General features: G+C 41.9%; 1 protein-coding gene across 2 annotated transcripts in view; it reads left to right on the top strand.

Moving 5' to 3' along the window:
• TMEM154 (transmembrane protein 154) overlaps positions 1–26,538 on the top strand; it is a 54,816-nt gene that overhangs the window by 21,878 nt on the left and 6,400 nt on the right. The window contains exons 2-6 of one of the 2 annotated variants that reach the window (XM_003257843.3): positions 6,052–6,312; positions 6,403–6,441; positions 14,580–14,607; positions 15,863–15,948; positions 18,022–18,079. In XM_003257843.3, the coding sequence (XP_003257891.1) occupies positions 6,052–6,312; positions 6,403–6,441; positions 14,580–14,607; positions 15,863–15,948; positions 18,022–18,079 (472 nt within the window). Of the gene's footprint in view, positions 1–6,051; positions 6,313–6,402; positions 6,442–12,054; positions 12,492–14,579; positions 14,608–15,862; positions 15,949–18,021; positions 18,080–26,538 lie in introns of those variants that run through there. The other variant, XM_012507973.2, reaches the window with a different exon arrangement.

Genomic DNA, 26,538 nt, shown 5'->3' with positions numbered 1-26,538 from the left:
TTGTTTTTGAAGGATAACTTTGCTGGGTATAGAATCCTTGGTCGACAGGGTTTTCATTGTCATTGTTTTGTTTTCTTTCAGCCCTTTGACTATATCATCCCGTTCTTTCCTAGCCTGTAAGATTTCTGCTGAGAAATTAACTGTTAGTCTGACAGGGGTTCCTTTATAGGTGACTACTATGTGTTTCTCTTGCTGATTTTGGATTCTTTCTTTGTCTTTGATGTTTGACAGTTTGACTATAATGTGCTGTGGAGAAGTCCTTTGTTGAATTGTATCTATTTGGAGAATTCTGAGCTTCCTGTATCTGGATGTCTAAATCTCTTGCTAAACTTGGGAAGTTTTCATCTATTGTTTCATTAAACAGGTCTTCTTTTTCTTTTTCTTTTTTTTTTTTTCAGGCAGGATCTGGCTCTGTTGCTGAGGCTGAACTACAGTGGCATGATCTCAGCTCACTGCAACCTCTGCCTCCAGGGCTCAGATGCTCCTCCTGCCTCAGCCTCCTGAGTAGCTGGGTTTTCAGAAGCACGCCACCACACCCAGCTAATTTTTGTATTTTTAGTAGAGATGGGGTTTTGCCATGTTGCCCAGGCTGGCCTTGAACTCATGAGCTCAAGCAATCTTCCCTCCTTGGCCTCCCAAAGTGTTGGGATTGCAGGCATGAGCCACTGCATCTGGCCTTGTTTCATTAAATAGGTTTTCTAACACTCATTTTCTCTTTGTCTTCTTGCTTTATGGTATCTCATATGTCACACAGGCTTTTCTCATTCTTTTTTCTTTATTATTATATTTTTATTTTTTTTATTTTGAGACGGAGTCTCACTCTGTTGCCCAGGCTGGAGTGCAGTGGCACAATCTCGGCTCACTGCAAGCTCCGCCTCCAGGGTTCACGCCATTCTCCTGCCTCAGCCTCTCCGAGTAGCTGGGACTACAGGTGCCCACCACCACGCCCGGCTAATTTTTTTGTATTTTTAGTAGAGATGGGGTTTCACCGTGGTCTCGATCTCCTGACCTCGTGATCTGCCTGCCTCGGCCTCCCAAAGTGCTGGGATTACAAGCATGAGCCACTGCGCCCGGCCTTTTTTTCTTTATTTTTATCTGACTAGGTTATTTCAAAAGACCTGTCTTCAAATTCTGAGATTCTTCCTTCTGCTTGATTTAGTCTATTGTTGAAGCTTTCAAGTGTATTTTATTTTATTTTATGAATTCTTCAGGTCCAGAATTTGTTTGGTTCTTTTTTATTATCTCTATCTCTTTGGTGAATTTGTCTCATTCATACCCTGAATTGTTTTCTAATTTTGGGTGTTGTTTTTCTGTATCCTCTCATGGCTGGAGTGCAATGGCATGATCTTGGCTCACTGCAACCTCCACCTCCCAGGTTCAAATGATTCTCCTGCCTCAGCCTCCCGAGTAGCTGGGATTACAGGCATGCACCACCATGCCCAGCTAATTTTGTATTTTTATTAGAGATGGGGTTTCTCCATGTTGGTCAGGCTAGTCTTGAACTCCCAACCTCAGGTGATCCACCTGCCTCAGCCTCCCAAAATGCTGGGATTACAGACATGAGCCACTGCGCCCGGCCTCTGAATTTACTTTCATAGGAGAGGAAAATGTTCTCCCCTATGAAAGTAAGGTGTTTCTATGGTGCTGGTTAGGTAGAGTGCTTTGGCTTTGATTCTGGGTATGTACATTAGTTAGTGTAGTCTCCGTATGATTTATTCTGCTAGAACCAGTACCAGCAGTATCTGTGGCTTCCCCAGCAGCTTAGGATGTGGTTGCTAGTGGAGGCTGTGGTGAAGTATTGCTGGGGACTAGGATACCAGGTGGGCCAGTCTTCAGGCCCCAGTGGTGACAGAGGTGGGTTGAGCATATCTGTCCTTGGATCCCAAGGCAGCACACACTGGCACTGGTGTTAGTGTGTCCAGGCAGGCTGGTTCTTGGGCTTCCAGGTATCTTGCTTGGGTGCTAGAAATGGTAGTGGTTAGCCAGGCAGGTAGGCAGATTAGCGTGGGTGTTGGCAGTATCAGTGGTAGGACAACACTCTGGGTCCCAAGTACCCGTGCTGGTGTTGGCAGTGGTTGCAATGGACTGGGCAGGCCAGTCCCCAGGCTTGTAGCTGGTACATGAGGGTGGATGCCAACTATGATGGTAGCAGCAGAGTGGGTAGTCCCAGGCATCTGGGAGGAATGCTGTGGTGCCAGTGGTGATGGGCTGGACTGGGCTGGGCGATCACCAGGCCCCAAATGGCACAGTCAAGTACTGCACTGGGAGACAGCTGGCCTGTGCAGACCTGTTCGTTGACTCTCTGGTGGGGCATGCAGTATCTGGCTGTAATAGGCAGGGGTGAAGCAATCCCCAGGCTGCTGATAGAAAGCTCAGGTGAAGGCAGCAGTGACTACATTGCTGCCTGCTACTGCAGAGGATGGGATTGCTTTCAGTGGGAGCAACCATAGGCAGCCAGCTGGGGCAGGGGCATGCTTTTCTCATGCCTTGGCCCTAGCAGCAGCAGTTTATAGCAGCAATAGCTGTGAACAGTGGAGTTTGTCCTTGAGGCACATAAACATGTGTGAGCGCCCCTCTGCTGGCCGGGGTGGGGGGAGGGGTGCTGCCAGTGGCTTCTACCTTGGCCCTGGCAGCAGCAGCCAGCAGCAGTGGTGGCTGCAGGCAGGGGCTCCAGAGACATGGAGATGCAGGGGTTGTTGGGCCCTAGGGCAGGATACAGTCTGGTGGGGGCTGGGCCCTCAAAGTGGCACTGTGCTGCAGCCACTAGGGCTCAGGGGTGTGTGGGACTCCGCATAAAGTCCCTCTCTGGAGCAATGCCATTGCACAGTCTACAGGCAGCTCTCAGTGTTAGTCTCAGGGCCTGTGAGAGTTGAGGGGCTCTCCCACGGCTAGGCTGCAGGAGTCTGCAGTGGAAATATGGACCACTTACCCTTTCCCTACATTGGGGAGCTTCTCCTGGCTCCCAGCCAGTCTCAGCCAAGAAGGATGCCTTATTTCCCTCTTCTTCCTTGCTTTAAGTGTTGACTGTTACTACTCTGTTGAATTCCAGTGTTCTCCCTTAAATGATCAATTCAAAATGTAGCTTATCTACTCACTATTTTTGTTATTTTTTGTGAAGAGATGAGTGCCAGATGCATCTAGTCAGCCATCTTGAAGCCCCTCCTCTCTTCAAAAATTGATAGTTTTTTTTTTCAATCCTGCCTTTGGCATATACACGTGAGAAGCACCAGTGAGTTTACTCTACAGTTTGTAATTGATTCTGATGGTTTGGGGTTGCATTTACTAAAGGGATTCTCAAATGAATTCCCTGATGTGGGAGACTGAAGTATTTATTCATACAGTCAACACAATTAGATTCTTACTGTCTTAGCTCAGATGCCATAACAAAATACCACAGACTGCGAGACTTAAACAGCAGACATTTATTTCTCACAGTTCTGGAGCCTGGGAAGTTCAAGATCAAAGGTGCTAGAAGATTCAGTATTTGGTGAGAACTCTCTTCCTGGCCTGCAGTTGCCACCTTTCCATATCCGCACATGGCAAGGAGAGAGAACTCTGGTTTTCTTATCTTCTCATAGGAGCAATAATCCCATCATAGGGTCCCCACTCTCATGACCTCATCTAAACCTAATGACCTCTCAAAGGCCTCACCTCTTAGCCCTAATCCATCATATTGAGGATTAGGGCTTCAATATATGAATTTGAGGGGAATGCAAATATTCAATTCATAGCAGTGACCAAACATTTTTATTGTTTCAACCAAAATCAGAGGACTCCATTGTCATGGGATTATGAAGATAGATTAACTATTGAATTGGCTCTGCAATGTCCAGTTTGATCATTCTATAAAGTAATTGCCTAACCTATACTGCAGAGTGTGGTTTAAAGCAGCTGACTTCTCTATTTGCATAGTTCCTTTCACCTTAGAATAACTTTCTTATAAATTATCTCATTTGATAATTTTTCTGTAGCATCAACTTACAAGGTATTTTCGTCAGTTGGCCCCTTCTGAAAGGTAGCAACATTATACAATATTAGGACAAAGACCTTCAGCTTACCTTACCATGACTACTGCTTAGACAAGTAAGGAAAAGTTTTTCAGACAGTCATCAAGTCAGTAGTCCTTTCTCATCCTGATAATTTTTATTTTCCTTTTCTTTTTTCTTTTTCTTTTTTGTTGAGATGGAGTGTCGCTCTTGTTGCCCAGGCTGAAGTGCAATGGCACGATCATGGCTGACTGCAACCTCTGCTTCCTGGGTTCAAGCGATTCTCTTGCCTCAGCCTCCCAAGTAGCTGGAATTACAGGCATGCACCACCACGCCCAGCTAATTTTTGTATTTTTAGTAAAGACAGGGTTTCACCATGTTGGTCAGGCTGGCCTCAAACTCCTGACCTCAGGTGACCTGCCCTCCTTGGCCTCCCAAAGTGTTGGGATTACAGGCATGAGCCACTATGCCCAGCCAGGATGGTTTTTCAATATACTCTGAGGTTCAAATAGAATAAAGTTACTTACAGTTTGACAGTAGGGGAAGCTCTACAGATGCATGTAATAAATAAATTTAAATATTGATGTCATTTCCTTAGTCCCTAAGGGAACTGTCCCTTGAGAATTTTACTTTACCAATGAGATATGCATCATATTTTTATTTAGAGTCCAGGAGGATTTCTGTCAGATAATCTCAGAAGCAGACTCAGCTCTATGCAGAAAGTGAGACCTTATACTGAAATCTGAGCAGTCAATCCATTTTTTTTTCTTTTCTTTCTTTCTTTTTTCCTTCTTTCTTTCTTTCTTTCTCTCTCTCTTTCCTTCCTTCCTTCGTTCCTTCCTTCCTTCGTTCCTTCCTTCCTTCCTTCCTTCCTTCCTTCCTTCCTTCCTTCCTTCCTTCCTTCCTTCTTTCCCTTCTCTCTCTCTCTCTCTTTTTTTTTTGGATAGAGTCTTGCTCTGTTGCCAGGCTGGAGTGCAATGGCGCAATCTCAGCTCACTGCAACCTCCACCTCCTGGTTTCAAGCGATTCTCCCACCTCAGCCTCCCAAGTAGCTGAGATTACGGGCAGCCGCCACTATGCCCAGCTAATTTTTGTATTTTAGTAGAGATGGGCTTTCACCATGTTGGTCAGGCTGGTCTCGACCTCTTGACCTCAGGTGATCTGCCCACCTCAGCCTCCCATAGTGCTGGGATTACAGGCGAGAACCACCGTCCGTGCCCGGCACAGTCAATTCATTTTCAAAGAATTATTTTCCATTGGTAGGTAACCTTTTATTTAAATATTAGGACACAGACAGGCGCAGTGGCTCACACCTGCAATTCTAGCACTTTGGTAGGCTGAGGCAGGTGGATCACTTGAGGCATGGAGTTCGAGACCAGCCTGGCCAACATGGTGAAACCCTGTCTCTACTAAAAATACAAAAATTAGCTGGGTATGGTGGCATGTGCCTGTAATCCCAGCTACTCTGGAGGCTGAGGCACGAGAATCGCTTGAACCCAGGAGGTGGAGGTTGCAGTGAGCTGAGATCATGCCACTGCACTCCAGCCTGGGCAATGGAGCAAGACTGTGCCTCAAAAAAAAAAAAAAAAAAAAAAAAAAAATTAGGAAACAGAGTGCACTTCTTTACATCTAAAAGTGCTGTATGGCATGTACTTAACTTTTAGTAAATGTGAATTTAAATTTATTCAGACATTTTATTAAAACATTATCATATCCTATAGGAGATGTCCTGTAATATCACATAACTTGGCTTGGAAAATCACCCTTAACATGAGGAAGCTTCCGAATGCACTTTGCTTAAGCGTATCTAAAACGTCTGGTCAATGCAAAACTGCCTACCTTTGTGCGAGGTTTTTCTCTGAGCTCTGATTCCATATTCAGTATACTCCCAGATTGAGCTTCATTTATGTTAAATCAATGTTCTGTGTCACACTTAGCTTGGAGGCCAAGTATAGTGGGTCAAATTTATCACAGAATGTATCTAGGAATAATTTAAAAATCATTGACAATATAACATACTAACTTTGTCTCCATGGCAATTTCAATTTTGTATCTGTTCCCACAGGTAATTATGAGGAATTAGAAAACTCAGGAGATACAACTGAGGAATCTGAAAGACCAAATAAAGTGACTATTCCAAGCGCATTTGCTGCAGTGACCATCAAAGAAACATTAACTGCAAATATAAATTCTACCAACATTGCTCCGGACGAAAATCAGTTAGAGTTTATACTGATGGTGTTGATCCCATTGATTTTATTGGTCCTCTTACTTTTATCCGTGGTATTCCTTGCAACATACTGTAAAAGAAAAAGAACTAAACAAGGTAAATATTTGGTGTATTCCCATTTCCAGAAAATTGCTTCATGTGTTAGTGAACAATCAATAAAACAAAATATTCTTTGCTTTGATACAGAACCTTCTAGCCAAGGATCTCAGAGTGCTTTACAGACATGTGAGTATTATCCTAAAACCTGCCTACAGGTGGGGGTGGGATTGGAGAAGGAGCAGAGATGTTTTAAAATTAAGCAACAAGGACTACATATAATAGTAAGCGATAAATAATACATTTCATTGAAATTTTCCAGAAGTGAATATATGCATATTCCTTTCTTAAAAAAAAAGTTTAATTGAATTTTAAAATACAGGTGCACCTTGTTTGGTTGCACTTTGCTTTATTGCACTTTACAGGTATTGCTTTTTTTTTTTAACAAATTGAAGTTTTGTGGCAACCATTGCATCGAACCAGTCTATTGGTATCATTTTTTCAACAGCACGTTTACTTTGTGTCTTTGCATTACATTTTGATAATTCTCACAATGTTTCAAATGTTTTCATACTACTATACCTGTTATGGTGATCTGTGATCATGATCTTTGATATTACTGTTGTAATTGTTTTGGGGTGCCTGAAACCATGCTCACGGAAGACAGTGAACTTAATTGATAAACGTTGTGTGTGTTCTGACTGCTTCACCAACAGGCCATTCCCCATCTCTCTCCCTGTCTTCAGGCCTCTCTATTCCCTGATACAGAACAATATTGAAATTAGGCCAATTCATAACCCTACAATGGCATCTGAGTGTTCAAATGGAAGGAAGAGTCACATATCTCTCATTTTAAGTGAAAAGCTAGAAATGATTAAGCCTTGTGAGGAAGGCAAGTTGAAAGCTGAGATAGGCTGAAAACCAGGCCTCTTGTGCCAAACATTTAGCCAAGTTGTAAATGCAAAGAAAAAGTTCTTGAAGGAAACTAAAAGTGCTAGTCGTGAACACACAATGATAGGAAAGCAAAGCAGTGTTATTGTTGATATAAAGAACGTTTCAGTGGTCTGGGTAGAAGATCAAACCAGTCACAGCATTCTCTTAAGCCTAAGCCTAATCCAGAGCAAGGCCTTAATTCTCCTTAATTCTACAAAGGCTGAGAGAGGTGAGGAAGCTGCAGAAGAAAAATTGGAAGCTAGCAGATGGTGGTTCATGAGGTTTAAGGGAAAAAGCCATTTCTATAACATAACAGTGCAAGATGAAGCAGCAAGGACTGATGTAGGAGCTGCAGTGAGCTATCTAGAAGACCTAGTTCAAATCATTGATGAAGGTGGCTACACTCAACCATAGATTTTCAATGTAGATGAAACAGTCCTCTATTGGAAGAAGATGCCATCTGACTGGGCATGGTGGCTCACGCCTGTAATCTCAGCACTATGGGAAGCTGAGGCAGATCATTTGAGGTCAGGAGTTCAAGACCAGCCTGGCTAACATGGTGAAACCCTGTTCCTACTTAAAAAAAAAAAAAAATGCCATCTAAGACTTTAATAGCTAGAGAGGAGAAGTCACTGCCTGGCTTCAAAGCTTCAAAAGATATGCTGACTCCCTTGTTAGAAGCTAATGTAGTTGGTGACTTTAAGTTAAAGTCAATTCTTATTTACCATTCTGAAAATCTGACAGCTCTTAACAATTATGCTAAATCTACTCTGCCTGTGCTCTATAAGTGGAACAACCAAGCCTGGATGTTAGCACATTTGTTTATAGCATGGTTTACTGAATAAGTTAAGTCCACCGTTAAGATCTACTCCTCAAAATACAAGATTCCACTAAAAATATTACTGCTCATTGACAATGCACCTGGTCACCCAAGAGGCCTGATGGAGATGTACAAGGAGACTAATGTTTTCATGCCTGCTGATAAAACATCCATTCTGCAGCCCATGGATTAAGGAGTCATTTTGAATTTCAAGTCTTATTGTTTAAGACATACATTTTGTAAGGCCATAGCTGCCATAGATGGTGAGTCTTCTGATAAATCTGGGAAGGAATCTTCTAGGAAGAATTCACCATTCTAGATGCCGTTAAGAACATTTCCGATTCACAGGAGGAGGTCAAAATATCAGCATCAACAGCATTTTGGAAGAAGTTGATTCCAAGACCCACGAATGACTTTGAGGGGTTCAAGACTTGAGTGGAGGGGTCACTGCAGATGTGGTAGAAAGAGCAAGAGAACTAGGATAAGAAGCGAAGCCTGAAGATGCCATGGAATTGCTGCAATCTCATGATAAAACGTTAAGTGGCTGGGAAATTGCTTTTTCTGAATGAACAAAGAAAGTGTTTTTTTGAGATGGAATCTACTCCTAGTGAAGATGCCATGAACATTGTTGAAATGACCACAGAGGATTTAGAATATTCCATAAACATAGTTGGTAGAACAGGGGCGGGTTTTGTGAAAATCGTCTCCAATAGTGAAAGAATTCTATTGCGGATAAAATGCTATCGAACAAAGCATCGTATGCTACAGAGAAATCTTTGTGAAAGAGAGTCAATCAATGTGACACATTTCATTGTGATCTTACTTTAAGACATTGCCACAGCCTTCCCAACCATCAGCAACCACCACCCTGATCAGTCAGCAGCCACCAACATCAAGGCAAGACCCTCCGCCAGAAAAATTACAACTCGCGGAAGGCTCAGATGATCGTTCGCATTTTTTAGCGATGAAGTATTTTAAATTAAGGTATATACATTGTCTCTGTAGACACAATGTTGCACACTTAATAGACTACATTATAGGAAAAACATAACTTTTTATGCATTTGGAAACTAAAAAATTAATGTGACTTGCTTTGTTGCAACACTCACTTTATTGCAGTGGTCTGGACCTGAACCTGCATATTTCTGAGGGATGCTTTTCTACTGCTGCCATCTTTGTCCCTAATCCAGATGAGGATCCTGTATAATTTTAGCCAGTAAGCCAGTATAACATTTCCCATCACTGGGGAAAGAGAAAGGCTGATCAAGGAGTGGGTCAGATCAGGGTTAGGGATGGGAAGGCTAGAGGCCTTGGGGTCATCACCACCAGAAGAGCATTCTTTCATCTATATTTCTGTTACAGATTTTATTTTCTCCCCCACCCCACATCCCAATTTGATCTTGAAAAGTCCTGGAGGAAGCATTGTTCTTGTTCCCATTGAAGCTATGCTAACTTTCATAATCAAATTCTTCAACTGTCTAAAGATTACTAACATCAATCTGAAAATGAATTAGATAGAAAATTCCCTCAGTCAGAGACCCACTTTGAGAGTATTCAGTTGTGATTCAAGGAGCATCACATGCTAGGAGTCAGGGTAGTTCTAGGTCCAAAGCAGACTTGGGTACTTTTGGCTTGTGCTAGTAAAACTCGCTCGGATTCAATTTTTAAGTTGAAGCCTTTATAGTCTTTCCAAAAAGTTACTCAAAGGATAGGAACGTCTGTAATACAATACATAGTCATACATGTATACAAAACTCACTTTATGTCCCTCACACCCATGACAGGGCACCTCTGGCTTTGGGGCCGTGCCCTTGTCCCACATGCCTACTTCACTGTCTCTGTGCTAGAGGAATATTTCATAGCCAGCAGATGAGGCAAACGTGAGCTGGGGAAGAAGCCCTGAAGAGTATTTCCTTTCATGGCAGAGGCCCATATAATGGATTCCAAAGAAGTCAGAAATACATATATTTCTCCACTGCTTGAAATTTCCGGACTTCCTAATAACGTGGTCATATGGAGGCTTCTTTCTAAGCTTAAGAAAAAAAAGCAAACAGAGCTTTTTAAATTTTTTAAAATTCAGGGAAATTCATCATTTCCTTCCCCAAACCATGGCTGGTTTTACCTAATGGAGTCAAGGGGTGGGGGGGATATCCACTCACATGGTGAGGCTCTTAGGCTCCAAATCCAGAAATTGATTTTTCATTGAATTTCATCGTGAAAGTCTCAAGGTTCAAAAGCCATTTACAAGCGAGAGCCAGCCTCAACCTCAGACATGGTTCATGCATCCTCTGCTGCAACGACACTTGAAGTATTTGCTATTCCCAGAACTTGACTTGACTTTCAGGATGCCTCCATGCCTGGTTGATACCATTTCTTCTGTCTGGAATTTTCTTCTTGTCTGCTTGGCAAACTGCCATCCCTTTTTCCAGGGCCCAGGTCTGTTTTTGTTTTGTTTAAGAGAGAGGGCCTTGCTCTGTCGCCCAGGCTGGAATGAGGTGGCACGATCATAGCTCACTGCAGCCTCAAACTCCTGAGCTCAAGTGATCCTCCCACCTCAGCCTACAGAGTAGCTGGTACTGCAGGCCTGTGCCACCATGCCTCGGTAGTTTTTGATATTTTTAAAAAATGTTTTGTAGAGATGGAGTCTTGCTATGTTGCTCAGGCAAGTCTCAAACTCCTAGGCTCAAGTGATCCTCCCACCTCAGCCTCCCAAAGCACTGGGGTTACAGATGTGAACCACCATGCCCCCCTGCTAGGGCCTAGTTTTTAGGAAGCCTTTAATAATCCTCCCCTAGGAAAAATTAATTGTCATCTCTTCTGTGCTCTCAGAATACTTTGTTCACACTCTTTGTTCACAGCATTCACATTGTCATAAGTTGGTGACTTGTTTCCCTCCCTCCCTCCCTCCCTTCCTCCTTCCCTTCCTCCTTCCCTTCCTCCTTCCCTTCCTCCTTCCTTCCTTCCTTCCTTCCTTCCTTCCTTCCTTCCTTCCTTCTTTTCTTGTTTCTTCTTTTCTTTCTGGGTTATGTGGTCGTTAAGGTCCAGGAGAACCAAAAGCTAGTCTTATTTGTCTTGTGTGACAGTGTGGCATTGAGGTTGAGAGTCCAGACTCAAACCACATACACTGCTTGGTTGGCTTGCACTTCCTGGCACTGTGACTCTCTGATTAAGTTTCTTCATCTGTAAAATGGGCAAATTCAATACCTACCTCATAGAGTTGTGAGAATTAAATGGTTTATATAGGCAAATCACTTAGAAAAAATCAGTACCTGGCATAAGTGCCAAGTGCTAGCTTATTATCATCGCTTTACCTAACTCAACGCATAGCCCAACACACACTAGCTGCTTGTATATGTTTGTTGAATAAGTGACTTAATTAAAGAATGTTAGAATGTTTTTTAAAGAACATCTACTCTCAGAGGGAAAGTGAAATTTGTACATTATCCTTACTAAAAATTGGTACATGATTTTTATCTTAAATATGCCTAACTTTAAAAAACACAACAGAGAAAACTTAGAATTTCAAAACAATTGGCTTATCACAAAAGTTTTCGATAAGAGGTTTTATTTGAATTTTTTTCTCTTATCAGCCAGTGCTTTAACACAGACATGACCACTAACTGCTTAACAGATGGACAGCTTTTCAGAAAAACTGAATGCTAAAAGTTAATAAAAGCAGAATATTTACATTAGCAAAATTTGATTCTTTTCAGGTAAAATACAACTATCATGGAAGGTCAGACCAGTGTTTTGCTTGGAAAGCTCCCACAGAAATGTTTTATGGGAGGGCATGGATACCTGCACACTATGTCCCCTGGGAAAGTTAGAAGCAGACATACTGTTTCTTACCCCACATAGATAGAGCCTGGTCTATTATACTATACCAGGAAAGAAGTCTTTAAATTTGACAATGGGAGAGGACTTGGCCAAAACTTTTAGAACACTTCATCTGATTGGAAATTACTTTTTCCTTTGGGCTGGTCCGTTTCATGTCCAGGGAAAGGGAAACATGCTGTAGTAACGTGATGTTCTGCTATCATTCTTCCTAGACCTCCCGGCATTAAGTTTGCAGTGTCTTGATGTGCGAGGTCACTCTGAAAGAGCTGCAGGGAAAACAGCTGGCGATAAACTACCACTTTAAACAGGCTGTGGCTACATGATGCCTGGCTTACTCAGTAAATCTTCCGGAAAGAGACTCTCTCTCTTGCTCACTGCTCAGCGTGGAAACAAGATAAGGAAGCCAGAGGCTCCTGTAGCTCCTGCCCTCCCCTAGCCTCCCCCCAGACAACCCCACTATCGAATGCACAGAGGAGAGGATCTGAGAGGAGGGTACTGTCAGGCTAAGTGGGGGTAACGTAGGAACTGAAGGAGGAAGACAAAGTGGGTCAGAGGAGATGAAATGGAAGGATTGTTGGAGGGAAAATGGAACGGGAGGCTTGAGATGGAGCTTTATAAGAGCTGCATTTGCCTCCTGGTTGCAAAGGGAATAGGTGGCTATTCATAAATATATATAGCCCGGGTGGAGTGGAGCGGGCAGGGCCTGATTGCTGAGGACAAGTAATTGGTCTCCCTCCTGGTTTAATGCTCTGCTCTTTGTGTGCTCTCCCAGATGTTTTTCTGTTGCCATGGTGGCTGGAGCAGAGGTAATAGCCATGGAGCGGGGAAGATGAGGCCATAGAAAGCTTTTTGCTCTGTTTTAATACTGATTACAGGAGCTTCACATTTGGTGCATCTGGAGCACTTTTGTAATGGCTTTTAAAAGTTTTCCGTCATCTGCATGCAGGCTAGCTTTTGCTCACCCTGAAGCCTGTGGGGAACCCGGATTATAAAGATAAATCCATGCCCACAATGGTGGGGTCATGCAGCCACTTGCTCTCTGGGAAAATAGTCAGGGGTTATTCAGCAGGGGAAAAGGGAGGGGGGAGGAGGGAGTGACAAAACAGGAGGATCTTTACGGGTCACCTGTAGGGATGTTCAATTGTGTAGGAGCTTTATTTATAGTAAAATTCCTTAAGGAAATAGCCTGTGTATTTTAGATAGAAAGTGTGTGTTTGTGGAGAGTGTGTGTGTGTGTGTGTGTGTGTATTCTCCTTTCCCCCATCTAAGTTTCTGAGGAGTCAGGCATCTGCAGGAAGCTTTAGATGCCTACTGGAGGGCAGGAGGACGTAGCCTGCAGCTCCTGGAAGGCAAGCAGTGATGGCATGAAACTTACATCTGTGCCCAGCTTTCCTGGATTAGCAATGCCATTCAAGCTTGCCAACCCGCAGGAAATTACAGCAGCTCACTGCTGCCAGGAACTCAGTTCCAGGTGTCTGCTGGTTGTATTCCTTTACTGAGGACCTCCATTTCTCCAGGACAGACAACGGGAGGCCTTTAACTGCCAAGGATCAGAAACCTCTGACTATTTGGTGGGCCCCTACAAAGTGGTTTGCTTTTCAATAGTTTTCACATGATAAATGGTGCAGCAGGCCTGTGCTATCCACTCAACATCATTGCCTCATTTCTCTGGATGTGTTGGTTCTCCTGCCAAATGAAACAGGGCTTCAGCTGGGATATCAGGCTCCAATTCTCACCACTTGTTCATTTGGAGTCTGATGTGCATTAGAGCCATTTTGTAAACAGTTACCTGACTCTCACCTCAACCAACAGGAACTAAAAACAGGCTTGTTGGAAGTTTCACTATGCTAAGTCCGAAATATTGGACATGAATTGAATCCCAGTGCTGGACAATGGAGGTTAACACCTAATCATTTATTCCACTGATACTGACTAGGCATTTACCAGGTACTGGGCTAGCTGGCTCAGAGCTGAGGGGATACCACAATAAATAAGACAGACACGATCCCTGCCCCTTTGTACTTTGTCTAGTGAGAGAGACAGACAGAAAAAAAAATCAAACAGACGGGTTGACCAATGAGAAATTGTGGCCAGTATTATGAAAGATGCAAGCAAGGTGCTGAGCTGGGGAGCAACAGGAAAGATGGGCCCTTCTTTAAGTAGAGTAGGTGGGGAAGGCCTCCCTGAGGAAAGAGTATTTAAGCTGGGACCCTGAGGATGTGAGGGATGCAGCCATGCAAAGAGCAGGGGTAAAATGAAAATTCCAAGGGGAGCCGCTGATGGAAGAGCCCACATCCTCCGCCAGGAGTGAGGCACAGTGCCACGGCGCTCAGCATGGTGTATCACAGGAGATGAAGCAGCAACCTTTAGATCTGGGACATTTTACTGAAGGACGCCAAGGAGCAAGCCCTCTTGTTTCACCCTCCCTTGCCTTTCCTTACCAATGTTTTCCTCTTCTCGTGGATGTAAAAAATAAAGACGGATGAACATCTGATCTGAAATGAGCGTTCTCAGCAGACCATCCACATCTAAAAGAAAGCAGATTTCACACGGATTAGGACCTCGTTTTAATATGGCAATCCGCACTTGTTTGACTCTAAGTTAATGATTGCTCCTTTAAAAATGTTACTTAATGTCATTTTACTCTCTTTGTAAAGGAGACTTCAGCTGTTGTTGAAATTAAAAGTTGTTACAGAAGAACAAAGCTAACATGACCTTTATGTTCATTTCCTTTTAGATGAACTGGGAAGTGAAAACGTGAAAGTGTAAGTTTTCCCTGCTGTGTAAATTTTCCCTGCTGCTTCTGATCCACCTGGGGTGTGAACAGCAACAGTTAAGGCGGACAGCTGCCTTTTCAGGTGTTTTTGTTCTGACACCTTGCGGGACTCTCCTGCTTCCCAGGCGGGGCTGGAGATCCCTGGCAGCCTAAGGGAGGATGTGCTGGCATCCCCAAACCCTATCCAGCGTGTGAGTGTGATCTGGGCAAGGACAGCGTGGCATCTGCTTTATTTCGTTGTCCTACATTCAGAAAAGAATCTGAATGCTACCAATTTCAAGTGCTTAGCAGTTAAATATTCTATCCCTAGCTGTATTTCAAGGACGTTGGTTCATTTACTCTGATTAGAAATTTTATCACCAGGAAAGATACTTGAGCTGATATTTAGCAGGGAGCCCTGATCGAAGCAGAAGTTCACACAGCAAGAACCCCCAGCAATGGGAGAGAGAGAGGAGGAAGAAGGGAAGAGTGGGAGGAGCAGGAGGAAGGGAGAGGAGGGAGGGAAGGAGGGGTGGGAGAGAGAAAAACAAGCCTCCACTCAGAAGCATGCTCTGGGGTGATGCCATATCCTCCCCATCTTCCAAGCAGCCTCCTGGTTTAGAAACTTTGTCGCTTCCTCTACGCAGTGTACCGCCTACGCTGCTTTCAGAGCTGGTGGTCCCTCTTTCCCCACCCCCATCTCCACTAACCACGGGCTCTGTCCCCTGACTGTGCACTTTGAGCTTCTGCAAGTGAGGGCGGTGAATTTCTGAAAGCAACTGCTCCATTTCTCCAAGAGAGAAAGGCCTGGGAATTGAAGGGACAGGTGATAACTCTAGCCTGTTGACAGTGGCCTCTTGACCTGGGGCACTGATCAAAACACCCCAAAGAACAGGAAGTGAAATTAAGCAAGGCTAAAATGCTTAATGTGGCAACTCCCCGGAAGCGCCTCACCCTGGGAGCCTTGCAGACTTGACTTTGCACCTTCAGGGGAGCAGTCTCCTGGGTTCCCTTTTTAGTCCACTTGCTGGGCCCGTGGGCACCCCACTTTTGGACCTGTGATAAATGTATGTTTGCTTGTGTGGTAGCCTTTCTTCCTATTGAAATTTGATAGTTTGGAATAGGGCAAGCCTCCAGGCTTCCCTAGAGCATAAGGCACTGAATCAAGTTCATCTTCCTCAGGATCAGCATTCTAGTCTCTTTCCAAATGAAATTAGGCATCTTTCACATTTCTTTCTAACAAGCCTTTTGCTCTCTATTTCTAGCCCTATTTTTGAGGAAGATACACCCTCTGTTATGGAAATTGAAATGGAAGAGCTTGATAAATGGATGAACAGCATGAATAGAAATGGTATGTGGTAACCTAAAGTTGTTTTTTTTCCTTTCCTCTCTAGTAACAGAAGGCTGCAACAGCTTTATAAATATCTCAATAAATCCTGGAGTGAGACAGAGCCCAATCCCACATTAGATCTGGTACATGCAGATAATAAACTTGGTCTGACAATACTTAAATATTCAGCTTAATTGGTGCCACTTGTTTTTATTTCTGTACAAGTTGTTGAAATGGTCTTTTTGAAGAAGAAAATGGTATTTTATTTGAGAAAGGAAATCTCTGAGGCCAAATGATCTGGAAAAAGTTAGCATCTGGCATTATCTTATACATTACAGAATTTAAAGATCTATAATTTTAAACTGACTATGGATATAAAACTTTATCAAATGTAGTATCCATAGATCTGTGCTGTTCAACCTAATAGATAATCACCAAATGTGGCTATTTAAATTTAAATTAATTAAAACTAAAATTAAAAAATATTGAGTGTTTAGTAGCCAATGGCTACTAAGTGGAGAGTAACGTAGAATATTTCTATCACTTTAGAAGGCTCTATTGGACATTGCTCATGTAGATGGTGATATACATACCCCATATAACAATTTCCAATTGATATCTGGCAGTAATGGAAGTATATGTTCCTTACTTTTTAGTAAATCAATAATGGGACTTTAAAATGATGACAGCTGCTTTTTTCTTTTTTAAATTCCCTTTAAAAATTAATTATTGTTACTACTTAGATTAAATTAATAAAACCCAGCATTATCATATCATTTGTATTTTTTACCATTTATCTTAAAAAAATACCCTAGGGTCTGTCAAATTCAACAATCTACAGTAGAGTTAGAAAATTCAGAGACTGGTTATAAGAATTACTACTGCCAGGCCAGGCACAGTGGCTCACGCCTATAATCCCAGCACTTTCAGAGGCCGAGGCGGGTGGATCACCTGAGGACAGGAGTTCAAACCCAGCCTGGCCAACGTGGTGAAACCCCAGCTCTACTGAAAATACAAAATTATCAGGGTGTGGTGGCACATGTCTGTACTCCCAGCTACTAGAGAGGCTGAGGCAGGAGAATAGCTTGAACCCAGGCGGTGGAGTTTGCAGTGAGCCAAGATGGTGCCACTGCACTCCAGCCTGGGTGACAGAGCGAGACTCCATCTCAAAAAAAAAAAAAAAAAGTGATTACTACCAGAGGCTTATCAAGATGTGATTTCAAAAAACAGTCACTCAGCTAACTTGTACAATTTCTAACAGTTTTTCATACTGAGGAAAGAAGGACTCTGTAAAGCCATTCTATTTGAGGATGGGGCAGGTCACTGAGATAGTCCTTCAGGAATCTCATTTTGTTGTTTTTCAGTTGCTAAAAGTAATATGCATACATAGTAGAATTTGGAAAATGAAAAAAAAAAAAGGTAGAAGAAAAAAATTCACCACAGAAAGGCAATCTCTTCTTACTATGTTGTTGTATTACGTTTTGTGCCAGAGATTTTGTGAAATATAAAATCATGATTCTGTCGTACTCACTAAAACCAGAAAACTGGAAAAGGCATTTCTATTTGACAACTAAAGCTGAGTTATTTTGACACATAGGTGATAGAATCAAAGAATTTTTTTGCCCTTAAAAATAACGAGTGGTGTAATAGAAAAGAACTCATGACCGTAGGAAGATCAGCTGTTTTCCCACTTTACCCAATTCTTTTCTACCACGCAATCTGATGGAAATCATTCTGCAGACACATTGGAACCTCAGGCGAAGCCATCTTATTCCAGTGTCTATCCTGAGACATGCAGATTCTAGCTTTTGGATCACTGGGGTGCTACAGGGACAGAATAACCAAGCAGTGATGAATTGTGTCCTTTCCAGGGTCAGAGGCACGTTGAAGTTTTGTATCTGTGTTATTAGTGCTTTTGCCATTTCAAGAGCCTTGACATCATTAATCTTTTCACCACTATCACTCCTTGAGGAGGCCATTTTTGTGAAAGTAACCACACAGATCAGAGAACTATGGTATTCAACTGTATCAGGTTTGTGGATAGAAAATACAATTTCAGGAACTAACAATGAGTTTGCTTTTATTCTGTCCTAGCTAACTTTGAATGTTTACCTACCTTGAAGGAAGAGAAGGAATCAAATCACAATCCAAGGTACTTCTTATTTCTACCACAGATTATATGTATATGGCAGGGAGGGATTGGGAACCAGGGTGGAACACTTTTTGCTTGCCTTCTCCACGCCTATAAGTCGTATGAGATCATTTACATGGGTGGATATGTGCATAGTGCGGAGAAGAGGAAGTGTGTTACAGAAAATAGAAGGCTACAAAGTAAATATCCTAGGACTCTTTATCTTTAGAAATAAATGAGTATTGACATTTCCTTGCCCTTCTAAAGAGACACTGTTGCTTCGGCTTCTGTTTTAGTCATAAAGCTTTCCAATTATGAAAAACTGTAGGTTTGTTTACCTTGGATAAATAGATGTTTGGTAAGGAAAACAGATGGAGGCGACAGTCTTAAAGTGGGTAACTGTAAACTAGGAGTGAGAAAATAAATGGGAATTTTAAAAAAATGTTGCATTTTACCACTAGGTGGCTCTGCTTGATAGAAAAATTTTAGTGCTTTGGGGTTTGGGTGTATAGTTTAGCATTCCACAATCTCATTTAAATTATATTATCTTTTGTGAGGATAGAAATGACCACGTTTGGGGTGTTTTGATTAGAGAACTGTTTTGTCAGGACGTGGGAAGTGTTCTAAGGAAAAAGGATTGATGGTTCAGAAGGTTGGGGACTGGCTCTGCAGAGCTCTGCTGTGACCTTGGAGGTACTGAGTTGTTGGCAGCAATCACTCATGGACACCCAGAGAGAAGAGAACTTGAGCCTACGCCTGAGATATCACACTTGTGTTGGAATAAATGCAATAAACCTTCAGGCAGGATAAATCCTCTCCCTCCATGTTCACCAGAAGTCTGGTGCCAGTCAGTCACTTGTCACCAGGCAATCCCTGAAGCCTGAGCATCGCGCGGGAATACTGATTATTAGGCAGTGGTTGGGGCAGTCAGATGTTTATCTTCGGACCCTTTTTCTGCGTCTCCCCGCTAAACCTTACTTAAGAATTCACCATCCCAAATCTCTCCTCACATCACACCACCAGTCTTACTCAGACAAACCTCAGCTCTGATGCCAAAGTCTATACCTATTGTAGATTTAGGTCAATATCACCACCCTAGGCATTTTCATGTTAAGATTATTGCCAGTTCAGGAAGGATTCTATCCTATTTAAAAGAGATTCCAGGTCATGCTTGGTGGCGCTTGCCTGTAGTCCTAGTTACTTGAGAGGCTGAGGTGAGAGGATTGCTTGAGCCCAGGATTTCAGGATTGTAGTGAGCTATGATTGTACCACTGCATTCCAGCCTGGGCAACAAGCAAGAGCAAGACCCTGTCTCTAAAAGAAAGGGGGAGAGAGAGAGAGAGAGAGAGAGAGGGAGACAGAGAGAGACACTGATTAACAAGCAGGTAGAAGAAAACAAAATGCCAGGGGGAATATTACAAAGGAATATTTTCCCCATGTTTTGATCTTACCTGGAAATATGTAACTATATATGTCTGGTACAGGGCTCAAATTGCTACTAAAACTCCATAAATATCTTAAGTATCTTATTACTCTATCACTGATAAGCACCCTCAATGATGCTGAAAACCACCCTCAGTGGTTTTTACATTCCTGCCTTTCGCTCTTTGAAATTGTTGGCAACATGGAAGAAGCTTAACATTACAGAATTGTATGGCAGTGAAAACTCCTTAAAAATCAGATTTTTGGCCAGGCAATGTGGCTTATGCCTGTAATTCCAGCACTTTGGGAGGCTGAGGCAGGCAGACCACCTAAGGCCAGGAGTTCGAGACCAGCCTGGCCAACATGGTGAAAGCCCATCTCTACTAAAAATACAAAAATTAGCCAGGTGTGGTGGCAGGTGCCTATAATCCCAGCTACTCAGGAGGCCGAGGCAGGAGAATCCCTTCAACCCGGGAGGCAGAGGTTGCAGTGAGCACTGATCACACCATTGCACTCCAGCCTGGGCAACAAAAGTGAAACTCTGTTTCAAAAAAAAAAAAAAAAAGTCAGATTTTTGAAATAATGAGAAAATGAGTCAGAGCCTTAACATAGTTAAATTATTGTTTTAAAAGGGAATGTCTACATTTCTCTGTGGGTCCAGAGCTGTGTGGCATTCACAGGATGGCTGTCAGGCCTTCACTTTATGCCCTATCAGTGATGCCAGCACCAGCATTCGAGAATGAAGAATGGCAAGTCCCAGATCTTTGTACCACTAGGCACTTTCTGATTACTTCAAAGGTTATTATGCCATTGCAAAGTTAATTTTTTATTCACTAAAAAATCTAAGAAAAGTACATTGGATTTAGAACAAAGCCCAACACAAACTAAGTTCTCAATAAGCACTGGTTATTGCTAGTATAATTATTAGGAAGTTAAAACTGATATGCAGAAACTGACTGCCTTTATACTAAGACCCAGCTCACTGGATTAAAAAAAAAAAAAAAAAACTCACTTCCTTTATCCTAAGCCAGTATCCTAAGACCCAGACACATCAATATTGGTGGGCGAAGAATTATTTTTGTCCCTGTGTTCTCTAATGGTTTCTTTCTGGACCTACCAGTCCTGGGAAATCAGGAATTTGTTTGATCTACTATGAGACTTTCAGTTCTCCTTAATTACTGGCATAGGCCCATTAATGTTGGTGATTTCAGAATAGTTCACTTATCACTCTGGAGTTTTTTGGTGTTTTGTTGTTTTTTGTAGAGATGGAGTCTCATTCTGTTGTCTAGGCTGGAGTGCAGTGGTGTGATCACGGCTCACTGCAGCCTCAACCTCCTGGGCCTAAGTGATTCTCCCAACTTAGCCTCCCGAGTAGTTGGGACCACAGGTTTGTCCACCATGCCTGGCTAATTTTACTTTACTTTACTGGGGTGACAGAGTCTCCTTATGTTGCCCATAAGGAGTTTGCTTTCAAACTTTTGGGCTCAAGCAATTCTTCTGCTGCCTTGGCCTCCCAAAGTGTTGGGATGACAGGAGTGAGCTACCGTGCCTCACCTAGTCTGAAGTTTTTAAAAGGATATTAACACCTTATAATTTGGATAATCTTTCTTTTCTGTCATAATTTTATTTACATTTCTTTTTCCTATCCTAATGCTTTAATTACATGGATAATCCATAAAATGTTCACTTTGAGTATCTACCCTGGGACAAAAATAAGATTTCTTTTTTCTCTAAAAGCTTGTGAATTGTTATAGATACAGGTGGAAAGTGCATTAGTGGGTCATTGGACTTAGAATCAGAAGACTCATTTTCAGACCTAATTTGAATGCTTGTTTGTTCTTTACACTAAAACAAGTCACTTTAGCTCTCTGAGTTTTAATTTCTTCATCTTGAAAAATGGAAATAAGAACATCTGTCCTTCTAGTTTCACAGGATGATGTAAGAGAATGAAACTACCTAGCTAGGTTTTATTTTTATTTTTATATTTTTTTGAGACGGAGTTTCACTCTTGTTGCCCGTGCTGGAGTGCAATGGTGCAATCTTGGCTCACTGCAGCCTCTGCCTCCTGGGTTCAAGCAGTTCTCCTGTCTCAGCCTCCCAAGTAGCTGGGATTACAGGTGCCCACCACCACGTCCGGCTAATTTTGTATTTTTAATAGAGACGGGGTTTCACCACATTGGTCAGGCTGATCTTGAACTCCTGACCTCAGGTGATCCACCCACCTCAGCCTCCCAAAGCGCTGGGATTACAGGCATGAGACACTGCACCTGGCAGTAGCTAAGTCTGAAAGCACCATGCAAGTGAAACTAATTATTCTTCTGCAGGGGCAATAGTTCTTCCCCCTCCCACACTGGGATTTTAAAAGATTATTTTTAGGGCAGTTTTAGGTTTACAGCAAAATTGAGCAGAAAGTACAGAGTTCCCATATACCCTCAGCCCTCACACATGCACAGCCTCCCCCATTATCAACGTCCCCCATCAGAGTTCTACATTTGTGGCAATCAATCAACCTACATTCACACACCATTATCACCCAAAGTTTTCCATTGGCTTTTACCTTGTGCGTGATTCTTCCTCTGTCGTTGAAGTAGTATACAGGTGAATTTAATGCTTCAGAAAGTATGTAACAGTCATTAAAAATTGAATTTAGTGGAAAACACACTTCTGGATAAAGATAAAGACTTCTGGAATTCATTTACAGGGTTCCACTTTCCTTGATGCTAGAAAGACATCTCTGACATAGAACCTCTGTTATCTATTAAGTCCATAGAACTTACATCCACCATGCTTCTGGGAAAAGGGAGTCAATCTGATAACCATCCTACACTGAATATACCACATTGTGTGCAAAGACTTCAACGCTTCAACCTTGTCTTGTTAGGGTCTATAATCTCAGGGCTTTCATTCAGAACTTTATCCTTGTCTCATTGGCCAGTCCTTGTTCATTACTTTCCTCTGTCTTCATTGAATGGATATTCTTCCTGAGCTATGGAATCGAAAAGACAGCACAGGATTTTAATAAGGACGAGAGATGTACAAAATACTGTGGGAAGTGGACACTATGGTTGTCATGTTTTAAAGAAATCAACAGGAAAAGCAACAAAGGAATCATGGTGGAGGGGAGTGTTGTATATTCTTATTTTCCATCTTAACATCTTTTCCGTGATTCATACCTGCTATGTGCCTGGCGCTGCACAGGCGCATAGTGTCAGTGGGAGGAGGGTGCTAGGAGGGGTCTGCCCTCAAGTTGAAGAGAATTTCATCCCTGATCTCGTTAAGCATTGCCAACACATGGTAACCACAGAAAACAGATCCTTTTGGTTGCTTTTATTATTGTTTTAACTTCTGTGCAGAAAACACACTCCCTTATTGCCTAACCCCACCCTCACAACACCCTCCCAAATGCCACTAGATAGTGGTGCAAACAAGAAAAAGTCCCTTTTATCATGACTCTTCCAATCTAGCCGCCTCTTCCTTCTTCTGGAGGCATTTGTAGTTAGACGGTTTCCTGAAAGCTTGGTGTTTCTGTCTCTGCAATCTCAGATGCATAACCACAGACAAGGAATCGCAAATATTAGCCAAATGCCTGTCTTCTTTCCTCTTATATCTCTTGACCACAGGGATGATTTTACATTGAGCAACAACATAGGGAAAGATTAGGGAAAGAATTAGATTTGGTTCTGCTCAAGTGGATTTATAATTTTGAAAATACAGTAATAATTACAACGATAGTAAGACATTTACATCACATTTTCTATATGCTAGTGCCTAAGAAATTAACTAAGAGAGAGTGACAGTATATCTATTCTTATAATAATTCCACTGCTTATTCTATAGTTTATGTTTCTGAGCTCAATGTCATTGTAAAAATGAGTCGCTTCACTATTTTTCAGGAAAAATTTAGGTTAGTTTAATAGAGAATTTTGTGGATTTCTTCCTGTTTCATCCCTTTTCTTTGTCATTTTTTGAGAAAGTATAATTTTTGATGTAGGTCTTCAAAAGACATTTATTGAGCACTTAATATGTGCCTGACACTGTCTACATCATGTCAAAACAACCAGTTAAAAATAAAATAATTTGAGTAAACTTAGAACTCAGAGAGGTTAAGTGGCTTGTTCAAGTTCACATGGCAGGTTCGTAGCTGATAAAGCTGAATCTGGAGAAAATTTTCTTTTAAAAGTGTATTTTCATTCTCTTTTATTATTTTGTTAAAATAAGAGATATTTCATAAATTGAAAGACAAATTATAGATTAGAAAAAGAAGAATACTCAGCAGCAAGAAAGCCAGCCACCATGAGGCTAATACAGGAAAGTACTCAGTGAATGGTGTGTCTGTCACTCAGCACAGTCACTGACAACACTTACCCGTTAATTGCAAGAAAACAGCAGTTTTGTGTGAGTTTTTTTGGCCTGTCTGCTCAATTAAATCTTTGTGACCACTTCTAATTTTTCTCTTTGTGCAGAGGCTTCTTTCCTCTTTTCTTCTTTAGTCCCTCAAAGTTATTTAAAAGTATATAGATTCTTCTTGACTCACAGTGGGGTTAGGTCCTGAGAGACACAGTGTAAGTAAAAAAATCATAAGTCAAAAATGCACGATATTTTCAAATTATAATGTTTATCTAGAGATAGCCCCATCGTAAGTCAAGGAGTGTAGTGAATACATATCGATTTTGCTCCATTGTAAAGTCAAAATTGTAAGTTAAGCATTGTAAGTTGGGGATCATCTGTAATTCAAGTATTAAGTGTCGGATTCTCTCAAATCTGAGCTTGATATTATGAGGGATACAAACTAACAGTTTATAATCCTGCAGGATGATAACCTCAAATAATATTATTAAAACGCAGATGCACGTGCGCACGTGTGTGTGTGCATGTATGTGTTGGATGAGGGAAGATGTACTTACTTTTCAAAACCACAGCATTGCTTGAATAGTGGCCCAGATTATATCTACAACACTGGCATGATCTATGTGCATGGCTAGGCTTGCCTCTGATGTTAGCCAGATGCATTACCTCAATCGTTCCACCTGAGACCAGGCCTCTTGCAGGAAGGAGAAAGGACATTCTATTGAAGAGAAAGGGAGCCTGATCTAATTGTTATGTGACTTTGTGCTAAACCGAACTCTTGCACTCCCCCCAAAAATGAGTTGGCATCGTAACACAAGAAAGGTTTAACATAGGTTTATTGCCATCTTTGGAGACAGTACATGAGCTGTGGTCATAAAGAGGGATTGTTACAAGATAGACTGGTCAGGAGAACAAAGATGACTTATCTAATCCTGACTGCAACAAAGGGGCAATTATGAAACAAGGTATTACAGTTGCATCAGTCCTTATTTAACTGGTAGCATGCCTATTACGTGCCTTCTTAAAGAAAACAATGCAATGATGCTTTTGAATCAATTAAATTTGGTTTTATTTGTCAGCCTGTTACTATACAGGCTTTTGGGAAAGGTGTTCCACATTCTTTTATTTATTTATTTATTCATTTTTGAGATAGGGTCTCACTCTCTTGCCCAGACTAGAGTGCAGTGGTGTGATCTCAGCTCACTACAGCCTCAATCTTCCCAGTCTCAGGCAACCCTCCCACCTCAGCCACCCAAACATAAGGTATAAGGTTGGTGCAAAAGTAATTGCGGTTTTTACCATTACTTTTAATAGCTGGGATTACTGACACGAGCCACCATGCCCAGCTAATTTTTGAATTTTTTGTAGAGACAGTGTCTCACTATGTTCCCCAGGCTGGTCTCGAACTCATGGGCTCAAGTGGTCCTTGAGGCTCAAGCGCCTGACCTCCCAAGTTGCTAGGATTACAGGCATGAGCCACCACACTTGGCCCACATTCTTAAAATATCTGTCCAGCATTCCTAGAAAAATTGCTCGCTAATGTTACCATCATAGTTAAGTTACCAAAACTGCTTTCAAACTAAAGGTTTGAAAAGGGATCACTTATTTGATTTGTTGCAATTCTGTGACAGTTTGCTAAGATCTTTTTAACAGAGAACTCCAGGATTTTTCAGAATTAAAAATGTCTAGGTTTATTTGATGATTCCACAGAGAGAATAAATAGCCAAAAAGACAGCAGGAAACATATCTAACTAAATAAAGGAATGAGCATTTGGGAGAGAATGCCTCCAGGCTCAACTGGTGGGCCAGCTCCCAACTTGCTGATTTACCAACACGCCTGATGTCCATCCCAGCACCAGTAAGAGTTGCTACACTCTGGGAGTGGCCTGATGTCCCACAAGTGAGGCAACTAGTACACTGTGTAGCAGTGCTTGTCAATTGCTCATGGTCCACAGAGCTGTGGCAGTGGGCACCATAGCTTGAGCTTCTTTTCCTCTTTGGTGCTTTAATTTAAACAAGTTCTTGTTGATTGACAGTGTCTCACACTGAGCCTTCGAAATGCTTCTCCTTAGAAATTTAAAGTTTGTTTTGGAAGATGGTTACTAAAAGCCTTTGGATATTTCAAACAATATTCATGCTAGTGTTTTACCAACAAACACTGGCTACTTATGTAAAACCTGCAAAATAAGGATTACTAACATTCATTCATGTGTCTGTGTGTCAGGCCTGGAGTATGGCATTTTACCTGCATTTTCTCATTTATTATTTACAAAACAATAAAGCTCACGGTATAGTTATGTATGTTTTGCAGGTGAGATGAGATGAGAACACTCCAGCTAAGAAAGGTTAATTTGCCCAATGTCACATAGCAAGAAAGTGAACCCTAATTCAGACTCAGGCCAACTGACCCAGGGCTCTTATCTACTATGCTAAAAAAAGCCACTCATTAGCACACACCAACATTGGTAATATCATAAAAACAGCACAAACATAAACTACCCAGGGATAAACTTAACTGAAAAAATGCAGGCGATAATATAAAATGTTCAGATTTTTATTGTGGCACATAAAAGACTTGAACGAATGGAGAGGTATACTGTGTTCCTGATGAAAGACTCAACAGTGTAAAAATGGTCATCTTAAATTCAACCCAGTCATCTTAAAAATCCCTATGCACATTTCATCTGGAAGAATAACTGTGCAAATAGCCA

Source organism: Nomascus leucogenys, chromosome 7b (genome assembly GCF_006542625.1).
Source record: "Nomascus leucogenys isolate Asia chromosome 7b, Asia_NLE_v1, whole genome shotgun sequence".
In the NCBI taxonomy this organism is placed as follows: Eukaryota; Metazoa; Chordata; class Mammalia; order Primates; family Hylobatidae; genus Nomascus; species Nomascus leucogenys.
The sequence above is the reverse complement of the archived record's forward strand: the minus strand, read 5'-3'. Positions and strand labels throughout refer to the sequence as shown.